The 19483-nt window shown below is 42.7% G+C and overlaps 1 protein-coding gene across 2 annotated transcripts in view; it reads right to left on the reverse strand.

The window, feature by feature from the left end:
• Positions 1–19483, reverse strand: part of LOC144800500 (vitamin D3 hydroxylase-associated protein-like) — a 344212-nt gene that overhangs the window by 255392 nt on the left and 69337 nt on the right. For both annotated transcript variants that reach the window (XM_078671684.1, XM_078671685.1), the window contains exons 2-3: positions 10294–10407; positions 1634–1777 (exon numbers count right to left, since the gene is read on the reverse strand). In XM_078671684.1, the coding sequence (XP_078527810.1) occupies positions 1634–1777; positions 10294–10407 (258 nt within the window). The remainder of the gene's footprint in view (positions 1–1633; positions 1778–10293; positions 10408–19483) is intronic.

The following is a 19483-nucleotide window of genomic DNA, read 5'->3' on the forward strand; positions in this document are numbered from 1 at the left end:
TTAACATTGTTATCTTACATCATGTTGTTCTATGCTGTGTACATTATGATGTGGTGTGTTAAGTTGTTTTGTGTAATGCTATGCAGGTTATACTTGGGTGTGTGTTGTTGCATCATGCTGGACTGTACCATAAGCTGTGCTGTGTTATGTTGTGACATTGCATCAGCTAGTAAAAACATCAAAGTAAAAACAGTGGCTCTCCCTAAAAGGTAAATGTTGTGTCACATGTAGCCGTCTTCAAATAATCTCCCCACTTTAAATCTGGTGGGCGGTTAAAAGGCCAAGCCTCCAACGCCCTTCCTCTGTAGGGCCATCAAAGAGGTATGTCACATTCGCTGATGTACTTAAGGTCCGTCCGTCTGTAAATCATGTGGGTGGGCCTTCAGTTTGGCAGAGACAGAGTAACCTCTCCGCCAAACTCTAAATCAGCCCGTTAAAATCTCTGGGCCTTATTTATGAAAAGTGACGCATCGCTGCGTGAAAACAGCGATGCGTCACTTTTCACTGCGCTCTCCCTGCGACATGATTGATGCGTCATATTTATAATATGACGCATCAATGCGCAAGGAGTTACAGATACGTCAGTATTTCTGACGTATCTGTAAGCGCAAAAGTCACGCATTGCTGGGGTGTGTCACAAAAGTGACGCAACTCCAACAATGCTTCCTTTCACATGGCGAAAGCCCCATGTGAAAGGGCTTGCGTCAGTCTTACGCCTGCTGTGAGGCAGGCGCAAGATTTTGACGCAACAGCATCCTAAAAGTGACGCCGTGAAATCTCATAGATTTCACTGCGTCACTATTACGAGGCTTTTTGCGTGTGAACGCCCCCCTTGCATACATTATACCTGACGCAGGTAAAATGTAGCGCAGGGGTTTACAAAGTGACGCATCTGCTTAGATGCGTCACTTTGTAAATAGTGCGCAACACGACGCATGTTTTACGCTGCCGATGCGTCACAAAAAGTGACGCATCCGAAGCGCAAAACACACGCACAGCCTCATAAATGAGGCCCTCTGTGCCTTAAAATAAAACTGACCTTGTGCAACGTAATCTGGTGCTCATGGAAAGTGCTCTGAGCCCTAGAGTCAAATATGCGCTACATAAAACAGCTTCTTGCATATGTTTAAGACTCAACGACAAACCATTTGCCAGAATTATTAAAACTGTATATAGCTAAATAAACATTATCACATATTTGTAGTAGCTATCAATTTTAACAGCTTTAACAAACAACAAATCCATCATTGATACATACATTACTGAAAACGATTTGGCTCTTGTGAGCTCTGTGACAAATGTATGCAACTGTGCAGCCTCACTTTCAGGTAATAGTACATCTCTGAATGCACTTCAAAATGTCTCTTTATGTATCTGCAGTATTAAAGTGTTCCCCTTCTTGTAGCAACAAATGTTTTGGATCATTAACAAAAAGTGGCTAATCCAAGACTGGTCAACACAAAAAGTCCCTGATTACAAGCTGCTCAAATGCAGAGGTTCCAGAAAGTTCCCCTGCTGGCACCTTGCACAGGGAATATTCAGAATTAAGCAAAGTGGTACCTCAGACAGGAATACCACACCACCAAACTTATAATCAGGCTCGAAGAGGGATATTACAAGAAACATAAATCACCTTGTAGCCATAGTGCTCCTTGATGCTGACTGGTACTCCGTACAGAAGGCCTTTAGCTCTATCTTTCTTCACCTCCTTCAACTGTGCCTCACACTCAGGAAGGAAATCAGCCAAGCAGTTGACTTGCTTGTGCACTTCCAATGCCTGAAACAAGAAAATAGATAGCCAAGGCTTGTATCATCTATTGGCTTGAAACCTTTACCCGTTTTTTCACCTCGGTGATTATTAGGTTCCCCCAGCACACCAGTGTTTCACATAAAATACCTTGCACATCCCAGAACTTTATGTAATCTGTGGGAACTGTCTGTCGGGAGTTGTGTGACTCACCAAGTGCAATATCCTATTCATCCATATAGTACTACACACTGTATATCAGACAGCTATGCCCTACCAACATGATGCATTTTTATTGGCACCTACCCAGATCCTGACATAAATATGTGCAAAAACATACTTTCCGTACCTTTATATTATGTATTTGAATTGAGGTGTGACCTCCTCCTCCTACGAAACACTGATCAAGTCTCTACCTGGAGTCTGTATTCTCAGACATGGACCTCCTAGGGCTCTGCTCTTCCGAGCTTTCAGGATAGGGAGTGGTACAAGTGAATGTATAAGATGAACACCCTTTGGTATGATCCACTGTGTTCACATATCTTTAATAATCAATATTTGTCTTACATTGCTCTGCCAGAGACAAATTAAGGGTATCATCATCAAAATTATCTTTTTTGGTTAAAAGCAATAAAAGTACAAATAATAACATAAATATAAGATTTTTAAACATTATGATTTAGACAAGGGATCACCAACAAGAACAGTTTAAAAACATGATATAAAACAGAGAAACCCCATTAATACAGTAAATTATTAGATGAAATCATTGCCATCAGTGCAATTTATAAACGTGGTATAGTAGGCCATAGAATAAACAGGTAGAGTCTAACACATCAATTCCATCACAGTGCTGGTGCATCAGAGAGACCAGAATCAATGGGGACACCCTGTGCCTCAGTTATATGGGGACCCACACTGGGCCGGCAGGCCTTATGCCTGGTCCTCTCCATCATGTCATATTTCAAGATTAGAAGGACCTCTACATATTTCCTGATCCCTAGATATGGGCTTCCTGGAAGTAACCCCTGTTTCCTCCCCTTCATGTAGGCCGGGCAAAAGAACAGAGCATGCTCTACCTTTTCCTGATATCACCACAGGAAGGGCCCGCCTACCTATACAGCTCATGTTGCAGAGCCCAGCCTGAGGTGAAGGGGAACAAGGGAAGGGTATCATAACAAAACTGAAGTCAGAGCTTCTGACCTACCGCAGGTTCAATCTCGTCAACAAACCTCTCCATCTTAAATTCATCCGACACCAAAAGAGGTGTGTCGGACGAGGGGCCATAAGGGGGTTGTGACTGCTTTAAACTCATTTGATACTGGCCATAGTTGCCCTTGTTGTTTAGCCTACTAACAGACCCTCATCCCATTACCCAATTTTCAAAGGGTTTCTCTAACGTACTTGATCCATGGGGTATTGCTGGTATCCGGCAAGCCAAGTATTTCCTCCAACCTCTGGCGATGGGGTAGGAGATTGTAGGTGGCCTAGAGCCTCCTCCAATAAAGGATTGATCTCAATGCTGTGCCTTCTGAGATGGGCCTAAGACCAATATCAAGCCTGAGGGGAAATAGAGGGGTACTAACAGGTAGTCCCGTCAATGGGCGCAGGAATCGACTTTCAACTGCAGTAAGAACCCCTACATCCTAATGTCTCCATAAAGGATGCCCCCAAGGCCTGTTTTATAAATTTGAAGCGCCAGAGAGATTGGATGGAATTGAGAGCCTCCATGCACTTTTACCAACCCCCAGTGTTTTGCTCTAGTTTGCGCCTGCACCTGTCAACTGCTCTGTGAGAGACAGTTCTAGATGGGAAACATCGTTTACATCACATGCGATACATCGTATGCCACCACAACGCAGTTGTTACAACGACCACGTTGTTGCAATGCAAACCATTACAATGCAAGTCGTTACAACGATTTGCTGTAGGTGGTGGTGAAGGTGTTGGATTTAAAATCCAATATCTTTCCTACTGTTGCACAGACTGGAGATGAAATAGTAAATTATACTATTCCAAAATCTAGCACAAACCCTACAGCAAGTCGTTGTAACGACATGTGTTGTAATGGTATGCGATGTAACATCACAGCCATTGTAACAACTGCGTTGTAATGGCATGTGTTGTATTGCATGCATTGTAATGCCGCTTATTCGTTCTAGACACTCAAATGTGTGCACACGCTCACCTGGGGAGCCTTTGAGTCTCGGATTGGATCTAGTGGTGCAGCAAGGATTGGGGACCATATATTATGTTTTTGCGATGTTAATTTCCAGACCTCCTGACTGCAGAAGGATCTCCTTTTCCTAGCCTGTTTTTGCTGTTACCCATAACTCTTATTTTCTGCACTGATATTTTACTTGCCGTGCTGTTTTATTAGGCTTCTGGAGCCGAAGGACTGTCTGCTTACATTCCTTGCATAGGTGGTCAAGACAGTTTGCCAGGCCAGCCATGGGTGTTACCAGATGGGTCCTTTGCAGACCTTACTCACACAATTTAAGAATTGCAGAGGAAAATACATTTCTGCAGATCATAAAGTGGAATTTTGATCAATAGATAACATTATGTCCAAAGTTAAGTTTCCGTGACTCTTGGAACTACTGAACACATTCCTTGTGATTCTGCTCCAAGACAGATACATTGTAAAGTGCGACTACACACCTGTGAGGGTCTCAAGGCACTGTGGGTGTGGGAAGGGGCTTGGTCTGTGGTTCAGTCGAAGAGCCAGGTCTTGAGGTCCTTCCTGAATTGCGGCAGTGATGGTGAATGCCTGAGGAGTAGGGTTCTAGGTCTTTGCAGCAAAGCAGGAGAAGAATCTTCCTCCATGCATGGTCCTGCAAATCTATGGAATGGTGGCCCGGGCCAGTTGGGCAGAGCGTAGATGTCTGATGGGGTTGTAAAAGGAGAGGCGGTGGTTGAGGTATGCAGGTCTGGCATTTTGGCGGACTTTGTAAGCATGTATGAGAAGCTTGAAGGTGATTCTCTTGTTAACAGGTAGCCAGTGAAGGTTTCTCAGGTGGCTGGTGAAGTGGTTGTGGTGTGGGATGGTCAGGATGAGTCTGGCGAAGGTGTTCTGGATAGTCTGCAGTTTCTTTTAGAGTTTCTGGATGGTGCCAGTGTAGAGTGTGTTGCTGTGATCGAGTCTGCAGCTGATGAGCACGTGGGAGACCGCTTTCCTGGACTCAGTGGGGATCCACTTGAAGATCTTCCCAAGGAGGCAGAGTGTGTAGAAGCAGGTGGATGTGACGGCGTTGAATTGATGGTTCATTGTGAACAAGAAGTCCAGGATGATGCAAAGGTTTCGTGTGTAGTCTGTGGGCGGATTCTGAGCGATGCGGGCTACCAAGAGTCATCCCAGGCAGAGGGGGAGGAAGGAGCCCTAGATGAGGTATTCAGTCTTGTCTGAGTTAAGCTTGAGGCAGCTCTCATTCCTCCAGGAGGCGACTGCCTTCGTCCCCCAGTGTAAGTTGCTCTTAGTGGATGTGGGTTTGTCTGTGAGGGAGCGAATACGCTGGGTGCAAAGATCAGCAGGTCATGGGATTAATCCTAAAAGGTTTGCCTGGGATCCCCTGGAAGTTTACCCCAAAATTAGGAGGTGTGGTGTGGTGCAGACATAGCATGTAAGTCCTTGTTGGCGTCAGGAGTACACCATCAAAGGCGCGTGTGTGTGTGTATACATATATATATATATTATAGTTAGGACCTAGTTACCATTGGAAAATTGCAACTTTCTATTCCCAATAACTTTGGCGCCGATTGACGAATCTTCGCAAAATGTTCAAAACTCGTGGGGCGCTCCATTCTGCTCCTATCTTAAAAGTTTCAGGGTGATTCGGCAGGTGGGGGCCAAGAAAAAAGGGGGGGTCCCAAAATGTGTTTTCTCCATGCTATTTTCCCTAGGAAACTTTAGACACGGCTACAGCCCGAAATGCTGAACGGAATTACACCAAATTTGGCAAAAAGGTAGCCTTTGGTTCAGAAAGAACTGTTTTTGTTAAATAGTGTAAATCCATTCAATACTTGCTGAGAAAACCAAAATTAAAAAATTCACTATATAGAGGCGTGCAGGATTCACGCACCCTCCCTATCACGAGCTTCATGCTAGTTAGCTGTCAACACTCAAAACCAGGAAGTGTTGGCAGCCATCTTGTGCCGCGGTAGAATCGAGGCACAAGAAAACAGAAAAACTAAGGCACAAAACAAGAAAAGGGGACAGGGTAGAACACCCTGACCCCTAGGCCTGCTTAGGGGGTCCCACAAGGACCCCCAGGGGCCATAAAAAGCATTTAAATCGTGGATGCGCACTGGATTCGCGGCTCCGGCAATGAAAATTAAAAAAAACGAAGGGCAGGCTCCCCAATCCCCCCTACACTGCCCTGGGACCGCTACCCCCGGGCTTTGCACAAAGAATTGCGAGGGCACATGGTCCCCCCGCAGCCCCGGGGACCACCCCCACTGGGCTTGGATTTTTTATGTGGGGGGAGGGCATCTAAGCCCCCCACAAGCCCCAGAGACCGCCACCCCCAGGGTTTTTATAAATAAATTTGCGGGGCACACAGCACAGGGTGAGTTTGCACAGTGGTAAAGGGAGGGGGCGGGGCCAGAGGCGACATGTTTAAACACTCCCTGTGGCAAGTTTTTTAAGTTGGGGAATTAAGTCCCCTTCAATCCTGAGGGCCCATGGGGGCCAACTAGGCCACCAGATACCTCCAAGTAAGCGCCACAGGCCTGCGTTGCAGAGAGGTGGTCCAGGCCATGCCCCTTTTTACACCTGTGTGCAATGCAGCTCTGTGGCGCTTACTGGAGGTACTAAGTGGGCTAGTTGGACCCCAGGGACCCTCAGGATTCAAGGGAACTTAATCTCCCAACTTAAAATGGCCACAGGGCTTGTTTGCACACATGTTACTTCAGGCCCCCTCCTCCCTTCACCATTGTGCAAACGCACCCCGTGGCACGTTTTAAGAGGTAGTTTTAATCCCCATGCACTATTATTTACTAGGGACTTACAGGGGAGGTCATGCTAAGCACATGCCAACACTAGGGAACACTATGCCAACGCATAGTGTTCCCTAGTATATGTAGGTGTTTTCACTGTATTCTAAGTGTCTTTTAGCATAGTACTGGTTCTAGGCCTGGTTAATCAGAGTCAGTTTCCACCAGTACCCGTCTGAAAAAGTTGTGGGCACAGGATGATTTTGCAACAAGGCCTCTTTCTGCTCCTCTATTGGTTCTTTCTGCCCATGTCTTGCTTCTTACTGCACTTTTCTTTGTCTTTGTGGACTTCTGTTGCTTCTTTCTGCATTCCTTTTGCTTCGTTCTGTGCATTTTTCTTCTTTCTTCACATGTCCAACCTCTGTAGGCATAGTTAGAAACTAGCATTTAAGAAACCTTTGAAATTCACCTAAAAAACATAGGTTTCAGGCACGTTATAGTTGGAAACTAGCATTTAAAAAACCTTTGAAATTCACTGAAAAAAACATAGATTTCAGGCACGTTATAGTTAGAAATTAGCATTTAAAAAACGTTAGAAATTCACTGAAAAACACATAGGTTTCAGGGACGTTATAGTTAGCTGGACATTTCACTCGTACAGAACCATAGAAATTCCCCCGTTATAGTTAGTTCACCTAACTATAACTCGCGCCCCCGCTATGCACTGCTGATGACGTCACATATTACATCACTCATGACATGGTCAGTGACATCACTGATGACATCGCTGATGACATCATCCATGTTATAATTTCTTGCATCTTCTCACACCCTAACATAACTTTACACACACCCACTCTAAATTACAGACTGCCATTCTCAAAACCATAGACACTCCAACACCAATAACTACATACCCACTCACTGATTTTTAGGTCTACACACATCAACTCACTCACCCTTACAGTCACTCATACTTATGGTCACTCAGTACAGGACTATCATATGCACTCATACACCTATATAGACACTCACACAGCACCACTCATCCATAGAGGTACTCACACACCTAGTCAGTCATGCAAATAATTATTCACACTACCATTTGCTCACCAGCTCAGTCATACCAATACTAGCACATTCTTAAGTTCTTATACAATCACTGATACAAGCGAACACGCATCTATACAGCTACTCTCACAATCACACACTCTCACTTATAGCCATTTATATACTCTAAAACACATATATACTGCCTTTCATATATGTAGTTACTTACACATGTACAAATGAGATATACATTCATTCACTAACACACCCATACACACCCACCCACCCATACAGTCCATCACAGATGCACACTTCAAACTAAGCACCCAGTGAATCACCCACTCACACATCTATGCACAGTCACACACACACCCCACCCACACAAACACTCAAGCACCCATACAGATGCTCAGACAACCAATCAATAACTCATATAGACACGTATGTGGTTATTCATAAACCCATGCAGCCACTTACACACCAACAGACAGACGGATACAGAGATTCACACAGTTTAGTCACTAAACCATGCATTCAGTAACATATGTTTAACCACTTACTTATAGAGTCAGTCACGCACCTAGTAAAACATCCATTCAGACACTTATACACCCACTCATTCTTCAATATGTCTTTCCCTATATATATTAAACATATTTAAACTTTACAGAAACACACAGTCACTGAATGATGTCATCAGTAATGTTATCAGTGATGTCATGTGAGATGTCATCAGAGATGTCATCAGTGATGTAATGTAATGTAAACCAAATTTATAAAGCGCAAACAAATGCCCAGAGGTGTCTTGGCGCTATAGAATTCTGATCAGAAAGGTCAGCAGGGCCTTGTATTAAATGTAGCGGGAGGACTTTTTATTTATCCTGTGTAAAAAGCCATGTTTTTTATGATTTCCTCAAGCTGAGAAGGGTGGTGGTTGTTTTTAGAGAGAGTGGCAGGCTATTCCAGAGCATTGCCGTTACCCTGTAAATACTTCTCCCCCCCATGTGCTAAATGGGCGGACCACCATATTCCTGGCTTCGCATGAGCGTAGTGTTCTTTCTGGAATATACCATTTGATGTTTTTCATGAACAGATCTGGCCCAAGGCCGTGCAGGGACTTAAATGCCATTCAAAGAGCTTTAAACTTGCACCTTTGTCTGACTGGCAGTCAGTGTAGTTTTCTGATGGCTTCTTTTGCTGATTCATGTTTAGGTATTTTAAAAATTAAGCAGGCTGCCGCATTCTGCAGAATCTGGAGTCTGTTCAGGAGGCCCGATGCCAGGGTAAAATAGAGACCATTACAGTAATCTATCCGTGTGAGTACCAATGCCATAGTCGCTGTTTTTAAAAGCTCAGGTGGTAGATACTTTTTAATCTTTCTTAACATCCATATCTAGCAAAAAGAAACTGATGTTATTTTATTGACTTGCTCTTTAAATTCTAACTTACTGTCCAGCACAACTCCCAGGTTCCTTACCTTGGTCGATGGTGTAGGCAATGTGTCAAGCTCAGGTGGCCACCAATCTGGTGTCCAAAGAGAGGGTTTGTTGCTGAAGATGATCACCTCTGGCTTTGAGGCATTCAAATTTAGACAATTACATGCCATCCAATTGCTCACCCTTTCCATGCATGAGCTGAAGGCCATATCACTGCGATATCCCCTGTTGGTCAGAGACACCACAATTTGGGTGTCGTCAGCGTAAGAGGCCAGGGAAAAGCCCGCGTTTTTGATAATCGATGCCAATGTCGTGACATATAGATTAAAAAGTGTTGGGCTTAATGCAGATCCCTGTGGAACTCCACTTGGCAGGGAGAATTGCCTCGAGACATAGTTGCCCAACGCTACGTTTTGTTGTCGGTTAGATAAGAATGATTTTATGAGATCCATAGCTGTGATGTCACTGACCATGTCATGAGTGATGTAATATGTGACGTCATCAGCAGTGCATTGCGGGGGGGCGAGTTATAGTTAGCTGAACTAAGTATAACAGGGGAATTTCTATGGTTTTGTACAAGTGAAATGTCCAGCTAACTTTAACGTCCCTGAAACCTATGGTTTTTTCACTGAATATATATATATATATATATATATATATATATATATATATATATATATATATATATATATATATACACGTCATGCTATATCACTTGTAGTAAATCAAAGAATTGGCGCATGCCTTTGTCATAGTACATTTGTTCTGTATCTGGGCACATGGACCCAGTTTGAAATGGACTTTGAAAATCAAAGTGCACATCGCAACAAACCAGAAAAGGTAACAAGCTGGTTCGAAGGGAGCCCACACGAACAGTTCTGAAACTGAGGACATCAGGTTACCCACGAGATTCCCAATGTATGCTTGACAGTTCTTATCGTAGCTCAGGTAATTTGAACACCTTGTGATACCAGCATAGTGGCTTCACCATCCTGGTATCTATAAATCATGGCTGTATATCACAGTAGGTAAATCAAACTCTGATTGGTTCCAGTAATCTTTTTATTCATAACATCAACACACACTTTCACAACTTCCTGTAATTTGACAATTAATAATTTCCTTTACCTTTACAATATAGGCGTAAAGAGCAGTGTCCGGTGTGACTGAGCCGTCCTTAAGCTTTGCTGCCAGTTCTGCAAGTGGCATAGACACAATGGCATCCATGTTGATTTTTCCATTCTGCAAGAGAATATCAATAATGTTAAATCTAACTCTTGCATTAATAATGTTTTCCTATCTATGGTCTTGTGTAGCTATTTTTCAGACAGAAACAAGCATCTGCAAAGCCAAAAGGTCTCAAAGGCATGATCAGTCATAAGTGAGACCTATTGGCTTTGCCACTTCTGAGGCCAAAATTATGTTTGCCTACAGACATGGGACTTGAAAGGCAAAGGCAGCAAAAGTACTGACAGAGAGTTTTATGACCAGGAAGTACGACTAAGGAGAGGTCCTAGAGCTGGGAGAGCTATGAGCTCGGTGCATGCTGGAAGCAGTGCCAAGAAGGAGGGGTGTAGCTCGGAGAGATGTGAGCTCAGTAGATGCTGCTGGAAGCAGTGAGAGGAAGGAGAGGTGCAGGTTGGGAGAGCTATGGGCTCAGTGCATGCAAGAAGCAGGGCCAGGGAGGAGAGGTGCTGCAGCTGGGAGAGCTATGAACTCAGTACATGTCGGAAGCAGGGCGAGGAAGGAGAGGTGCTGCAGCTAGGAGATATACAGACAGGTAGACATATGGGTGTGGATGAGAGGCAAGGCTATGATGGTGGAGGAGGAAGGGACAGGTACAGAATGAGGTGCAGATACATACAGGTGTAGAATAGATGCAGCTTACAGAGGAGGCAGGGACAGGTGCAGGATGAACTGCAGAAATAGGTTCAAAATGAGTACCACTGATATAGGAAGCAGAAAGAAACAGGTGCATAATGGGTACAGCTGCCTGAAAAGGCAGACAGAATGAGCCAACGATAGATACAGGTACTAAATGGGTACAGCTGCCTAAGAAGGCAGGGGCAGGTACAGAATGAGGTGCCAATAGGTACAAGTACGGAATGGGTAAAGGTTTAGCTCATAATGGGTGCAGCTGACATAGGAGGCAGAGACTGTTACAGAATGAGGTGCCAATAGATACAGGTGTATAATAGGTACGGCTGCCCGAGGAGGCGGGGAAAAATTGATACAGGTGCAAGAATGAGTGTACAGCTGACAGGTGGCAGGGATAGGCAGAGGATGATATGCAGACAAATACAGGTGCAGGGTGGGTACAGCAGGCATAGGAGGGGGGCAGGTAAAGTTAGAGATAAGTGTAGGATGGGTGTAGGCTGACAGAGGCGTGGATGGGAGAATTACATGCAGAGAAAAGCACAGGTATGCAAAGGTTCAGGCAGGGAAAGATATGGCTAGAGGGAGGTCTAGGGGAAAATGTGGGGAAATGGGCTATCTTTGCAAATTCAAAAATGAACAACTATAAGGAAATAACAAAACAACTTTGTAGAGATAGTAGTATTAGTTGAGGGAGTGAGAAGCTGTTACAAATAATAATCAAAATTCTTGTCAGGGTGAACCACGAAATTCAATAAATAAACATGTGCTTAACCCTCTGGTAGTTTGGCACAAAAGTAGTCAGGCTTAACTTTGTGGCAATGTAGAGTATTTATGCAGCACTCAAACAGTAATAAAGAAAAAACAAAGCAAAGTAGTATTAATAAATATAATACATAAAATGTCATGAAAACAACATAAATCCAATAAAATGAACTAGGGATTAACATTTCTAAACTTTGAATTTAAAATAGTGCAAAAAGCACAAAGTACTAATCGGGGATATCTGGTCCTGCTAGACCGAGTAAAGACAAAAGTTAAGGCCAATTATGGAGTGCTGGTCGGAAATGGGGATCAGATTTGTCCAGTGGTAAGTTTATCTTCTGACTGAGACATGCTTATGGGGAATAAGTGGCCATCAATGAGTTGGCAGCGGGGCAAATGTCAAACTGAATCCAACACAAGACTCAACGACAGCAGGTTGCTGAAGAGCAGGGTCCTGGTGCGGTTGTTGATGACGGTCGAACAGCTCCAAGCAGGCAAAGTCTGAAGTCTGTTTCAAGGAAGGTTTCAATGTCAATGGGTAACAAACCAACGGGTAGCAGGTCATGTCTTCCTTCAAGTTTCAGATAGCAGGGCAGCCATTCGTCTGATCTTCACAGAGCTTTCTGAGAAGGTCACTGGGTTTGCCCTTTTCGTGCCCAGTCCCAGTCTGTGGTTGTGCTTGGGGGGAAACTCGCTGCCACTCCCTAAGCAATGGAGTAAAAAAAAAAATTCTAAGGTGACCCTACTCAGTTTTGTTGCACTTCCTGTGTGATATACTGTAAGCTATCACACCACACCCCTCTTTCTCCAAAACCAACTTGGCAGAAACCTTCCTTTGCTGGTTGGAGAGCCCTGTGCCCACTCCTAAGTGGGGTTGTAGAAATGGGCAACTCCTCCCTTGTGAGCACTCCAGATGAGTTCTGGGGCAGCTCCTCTTGGCACTGGGTTTGGATTCAAACAGAATAGGAAGACAATGGGACGCAGGCCTAGTTGTGAGCAACATCTGCACCTGACAGGGTAGATATCATTTGAAGCTGAGGAGAGGGCTTGGCAACATCTTCCATGCCATCCTGCTCATGGAGGTAAAACACCTCTTCACACCCAAGGCTTTTGTCCACTGCCTGGGAGAAATCAACATCTCACCACAGGGAACCAATTTAACTGTCAGGTGACACTGGACACTGGCACAAAGGCCCTTTTGGCTTAGGCCGAGAAAAGACAACTTAATAAAAGTATAATTTCTAAACTACTGACATAAAATCTGGCATTATCATTAATTACTATTAAAATTAGTCTTTGAATAATTTTTGTAGCTGTTACCAAGTGCAAATTAATCATTATAAGTTGTTATACTGTAACCCATTGTTTTCCTATGGTAAAGCCAACATTGATAAAGTGAAAAATTACTTTGGGGGGTTTTTTACTGCCAGGAAATGTAAAAGATTAAATATATATGATATAGTCAACAAAAACGGTTTTATCAAAAGAAGACAAAAATCTGGGGTTCTCCTGCAGGAAGGGCACATTTCCAACAAACTTCTTCTTGGTAAAAAAGGTAAAATATTGGTGTTATGATTGGGTTCACCCAGATGTTTTGCTTTTTGGATCACCCAGTTTTGGACATTTTACTCTAGTGAGTCTACCTACATGTGTTTCACCCAAGGTAATCACATGACAAACGGACTGCACATGTTTACCACCAGTATCTACATTTTAAGATAAGGCCACTGCAATGCAGCTAAGGTATGGGGCACTTGGATGGTGATATGTGAACATGTGTGCCCATGCATGAGCCCACATGTAAGGGTTGTGCATGTGAGACTACTGACATGCGGAGCCCCGTAAGTGCACACACGTAGCCTGCTACAGAAGGGACTCTACAGGATTAAATATTGACCTTGGGCAGGCCTTTTAATGTTAGTGTGATTTTGCCTCCCTTTGGCCTACAGAAACCAGTGATATATCAAAATGGGCTGTAACCTGTGCAAGAAAATCATATCTACCAGTTCCAAAAATATATCTGTACCACTTATGGGTCTTCCAGAATTGTTATATTTCTCTAACTCCCCACACAAAGGGAGAAATTAACAGTGCTACACTCAGATCTTTAGGAAAGACTGGAGTGTAGCTGAAGGATCTGCCTCAGTCAACCAGCTGTCACATTGTACCAAGGACACTGAACACAGGAGGGAGCCCAGACCGCTGGAGCCCACACAGGAGGGGACTTCCCTTTGCAGATTTGGTGAGGAAGCCTCTGGCAGAGGTATCAGTAGCGAGCGGAGTTGAAGTTCAGGCACCCCCACAAATGGAGGAAAAACTGCGAGGCTTGAGGCCATGTGACAAAGAAAAGGCAGCGGCTCTCCACAGTGCAGCAAGCGAGCTGCTCATAAGTTCACGGTTCCGACTGGAGTGCCCCATAATGCCTTGCAGGGCTTGTGCTTATTCACTCATGGTGGCCCCAGGATGGCAGGGTCACCACCAACAAAATAAAGGAAGCAACGGGAGGGGAGGCTGCAGTAGTGCAGCAGCTCCCCGTTAAGATTTTCTACAAAGAAGTTGACCTTACATGTGCTGGGTCTTCGGATCCTGGATCTTTCAGGGATCCAAAGTCATTTCAGTCATTCTTCAAACGACTCCCAAGGCTGGAGCTTCACATCTCCAGCTGAGAGTGCAGCACTCCCTAGTGGTTTATTCTATGGTTGTATTTATTGTGGCCTTAAGATGTGGAAAGAAGGGATGCTGTGGTGATCATAAGATGGGTTTCCTAGATGGGTTGGAATGCAATGATGCAGTGACATCACAATGGAATGGGGAGAACTGGGAGGCAGTGAAGCAGAAGGAAGGACCTACTGGTCAACTGGAGATGTTGATGATAAGTACAAATAAAGCATTCAGAGTTATAAGGTGTGCAGACCTCATCATTGGCGACAAGTGGAAACACAAGTGCAGGGTCCTTACTAGACATTGCCACCATTGGATTAAACTCCATTTTTGAAATCTCTTCAAAACAATGAATGTGAAGGAACATGATCTATAAGGAACAACTGATTTTTATTGAGGCAAGTGAATGCTTTTAAATTGGCGATGCATAGTTATCTTAAAGCATTTTAATTGAAACTTAAAATCTACATGACCGTTAGAGTACGAACAGCAGTGCCCAGCAGTGCGAGACAGGGGCACGAGGAAAGAGCTGCAACTTCTAAGCAATAGGGATGAACCACGAGCTCGAAGCACGAGGGAAGTGGCCCAATCCTGTGTCAAAAGCAACTTCAGTAAGAGAATGCCCCTCACTAAGAGTGTCACATGAAAGTTCAGCTGCTCATCTAGGAGTTGGCGAAAAGTCGATAGTGCTGTGCGAGTGCACCAAAAATAGTGCAAGTGCTGTACAAGAACACCCCTCGCTAGGAATTTTGTATCAAGAAAGTCTATGGGCACAGTGCGTACACCAAAAATAAAAACATCTTTTGCACCGCGTTGTAACACAACAAAATTAGCTATTGTGGTGGTACACTAGTACAGACACTGCAGGCATACTACTTACCAGTTACTTCCCATTTATTATTGTGGTTATTTTACAGTATTACTTACCAGCATGAAGTGTAGACACTCCTTGTGCCGGTGGGACAGGAAGAAAGTGTGGAAATATATGTGGAAATAAAAAGAGGGCCAAGTCTATAGAGTGCATGGAAAAGGAAATGAGACTAAACCATTGTCTGCAGCAATAATACTGATTAAACAGACAAAGAAGAGAAGAAATAAAAACGAAAAGAGTTTTTTATAATAATTTGTTCAGTTAGTTTATTACATGAAATTATTTTTTTAAGTTTATATTTTACTTTATTATTTTGTATTTCTTGCATGATATGCAGAGCAGAGTATGGCATCACCCCTGCCATTCTTGTCAACACCTGGAGAGCAGCCAATACCATGGAAGCAACGTAGTAAACTATTCTTTACGTATGTTCTATCTTTTGGAGGGGGCAGGTACGGATCTTTGAGGTGACAACCTATTCTTCTTCATAATCCTGATGTAGAAGGTAGAAGAATTTATGAGGAATTAAAGAACGTATCATTAGGCATGGGGGATAGTCAGCCCAAAAATGTTTTTGAAATGTCAATGCAAATGTTGGACTCACAATTCATAAAGAAAAACAATTTACTTTAAGAGTGTCATAAATTCTTTTCACAAGTCCAATAGATACATGAGGACATAGCATCATATGTAGTTGCATTGAGAGAACTATCATCATTATGTCGGTTTGAACAATCGGCTGATTTTCTTATAAGAGATAAAATTGTGAGGTGTACAAACGATAAGAAGATTAAAGAGATACTATTAATAAAGGATCCTAATTTAGAAGAGGCCATTCAGATTGCCAAGGGAATATAACATCCAGAAATGTGGTTAAGAGAAATGGATAGTACCAGTGATAATCAAAAGGAAAGAACAATAAGTGAGATTGGGTCTGTTTATGATAGAAAAAAAGAAGGAGTCAAAGGTAATGATGTGAAAAGGAAAGTGGTAGTGCCCACGACTAAGACCGAGGGACAATTGAGACAAAAGAACACCAGTTGCAGTGAGGTGAAATGTTTTCATTGTGATGCACCAGGCCATATTGCATCCAGCACTATATGTGCAGCAAGAACAGTGATTTGTAGAAACTGTGGAAGGAGAAGCACTTTGCAAAGGTGTGCTGGACAAAGGTCAAATCCTGAGATAACAAAAAGATTCAAGTAATTGACCAAGAAATCCATGATACTTGTGAAAGTATTCCGGAATCGATTTTAACAGTGCAGACATTTTTTTAGAATGTGGGAAATGGGGAGAAAGAGAGTAACAATAAATTGAAGAAATAACATTGGACGAGAAAGCAATAAAAGTGTTGCTGGATTTGGGAAGTTTTTTTACTCTCTATCCAAAAAGTCTTATGAAAGTAATTGGAAATCTCTTGAAGATGATGGTCAGATTTAAAGAGAGGGCTGTCTATGGACAGATATATGTCATGGACTTTGGATCTGATTTGTAGGGATGGCATCATCAAAATGATTTGCATATAATTATCAATCTCAATGCAGAGGAACGTGTAATTGTAGTGGAAAGAGCTGAAGTAGAGGAAATATTTGGGGAGGATCAACATCACTTAGTAGGAAGATATCCGTGTGTGTTTTCAGATGATCTGGGCTTCTTAAAAGATTTTTCTCGTAGAATAATAGTGAAGAAGCATGCTAAACCAGTGGTTCATAAAGTGAGGAACATTGCTATTATAATCAGGGATCCTTTCCAACTAGAGCTAGATAACTCTTGCTCTTATTGAGCCTATCGAGGCCTATGAATGGTTGTCTCCAATTCTGGTAGCACCAAAGGAAGGGGGAGGAACCTGGTTGTGCATAAACCTGCGTGATTTAAATATGAATATCAGGGTGGATTGACAGCGACTTCAAAACAAATCTGAGATGCTGACAACAAAGGGAAAGGGAGTTGTGAACAGTATTCTGGACATGTTGGCTATGTATGTTTTCCAGAGAATACTGAAGAACATTTTTGGAGACATGGGGCAAATATTGTGGTTCCAGGATCATATACATATTGTAGGTAGAAGTGCAAGTGAGCATGACCAGTTTTTTGTATAAGTAATGAAGTGTTTGGAAAAGCATGGTTTGATGTTAAAAAAAGCAACATGCCCACTCAAAAAAAGGAAAAAGTGACATGCCTAGGGCATGATATCAGTATCAAAGGAATTAAACCAAAGAAGAGTATGACAGCAATTGAGAAAGCCCCAAGGCCAACCGGGAAGCATGAACTAAAGTTGTTTATTGGATTTGGAATATTGTTCCAAGTTCGTGAAGAAATGTAAAGAAGAGTTCACCCTTTGAAAAAAATGATGACAAAAGGAACACACATGAGCAGAGAGAGGAATGTGAGTGCATTTGAGGAAGTGAAGGGAAGCATTGTGCAAGCCCCCTATGCTTGGACATTTTGATTTTATAGAAAAAACGTATATAAAAATGGATGCAAGCAATGTGGTAAAAGGTGTGATGTTGTCAAAGGGTTAAGAGGGCACAGAGTATGTTTTGGGTTTTGTGTCTAGAATGTTGCGAGGAACAGAAACCACATATTCTGTGATTGAAAAAGAAGCTATAGGTTGTTGTTGGGGGATTATTCATTTTATGTTTCATGTGTGGTTTTTACCATTTAGTATATGAATGGACCACAAACTTTTTACATATATTTTCAGGGGAGGGAGGAAGAGATTTGGACAGGAATGTTGCCCCTTAAATATCAAGGTGGTTATTGTCAGCAACGGATTTCAATTTTTAGGTGAAATTTGTGAAGGCCAGCAGATATGTGGTGGCAGAATATTTGCCAAGGATGCCAGTGAGAGATGGAGTGTCTGGTAGAGAGGAGTGTGGAACAGAAGGGCAAAAGGCAGGAATGAAATGTTACAAAGGAAAATGGTTCTGTGATGAAAGAGGTTTAACTCAGAGTAGTGCAAGGTTGGGATGAGAAAAAAGAGTTTGAGAAAGAATTGAATGAGTATTTCAATGTTAAAGAATAATTTAATATAAATAGTGGAAGACTAATGAGAAGGAATCAATTAAATCCTCCTGAGGGAGTTTGTGCACACATTTTTAACATTGCACACGAGGAGCATTTAGGATGCAGAATGACGAAAAGGATGGTGAGAGTGTCATTCTGGTGGCATGGAATGGACAGTGCTGTGGAAGATAGAGTGAGGAATTATGTGGCTTGTGCCAATAGCGATAAAACCAAAGTATGGAGACAACCTCCATAAGAAAACATGACTTTTCCTGAAAAAACATGGAAAAGGTTGGCTATTGATTTTCTGGGACCTGTGGCAAGGTTGGGTTTGCGGAGTAGATATATTATGGTATTGGTAGATTACCATACTAAATGGTTTATAGTAAAAACTATGGAGCAAGTGAACACGTCTGGAGTAATTGAATTTCTAGAAGACATTTCATGGATGAAGGAATACCTAAAACTATTGTGGCGGACAATGGAGTGCAATTCATTTCCAAAGAAATGACTGATTAATTAGGATGGGAATTGTTCATGAAAGGGTAGCTTTTTCCAGACCACAGGCCAATGATTGGTGGGAAGGGTAAATCGGTTGATACTGGAGAATATTCAGTTGTCTTTGGCTAACAATTTTCAGTGGACAGGAGAGTAAAGAAGAATGATACGGGCGCATAGGACAACTCCTCATGTTGTGACAGAGTGGTTGTTGCCTTTTGTATCCTGGAAAGGAAGGTAACCGGACAGGAAGTAATGTCTTATATGGTTGAGTGGAAGAATTGACGTGAGGATTGATTGTGAAGAAGTAAGGAAACAAGTAGCAAAATCACAAGGAAAAATTGTATAGCATTACAACAGGAGAAGAGTTGTGAAGGAGTGTCATGTAAAAAAGGGAGATAGGGTTGTAGAGAGAAAAGGGGGTTTAGTACGCAAAGGAGATAGTAAGTATTATAATCCATGCTAACCTAAGGAAATCAAACGGAGTGTTGTAATTTTGGAAAAAGGAACAACATGGAGTATGGGAGGTGTATGTAAGGTTAGAAGAAGATGGAAGTGAACACATGGACAAGAAGAGGGATGATCATCTATCTGGAGTATAAATTGTTTAAATTAATTGAATTATTGTGCTATTTAAGGGTG

Source organism: Lissotriton helveticus, chromosome 1_2 (assembly GCF_964261635.1).
Source record: "Lissotriton helveticus chromosome 1_2, aLisHel1.1, whole genome shotgun sequence".
In the NCBI taxonomy this organism is placed as follows: domain Eukaryota; kingdom Metazoa; phylum Chordata; class Amphibia; order Caudata; family Salamandridae; genus Lissotriton; species Lissotriton helveticus.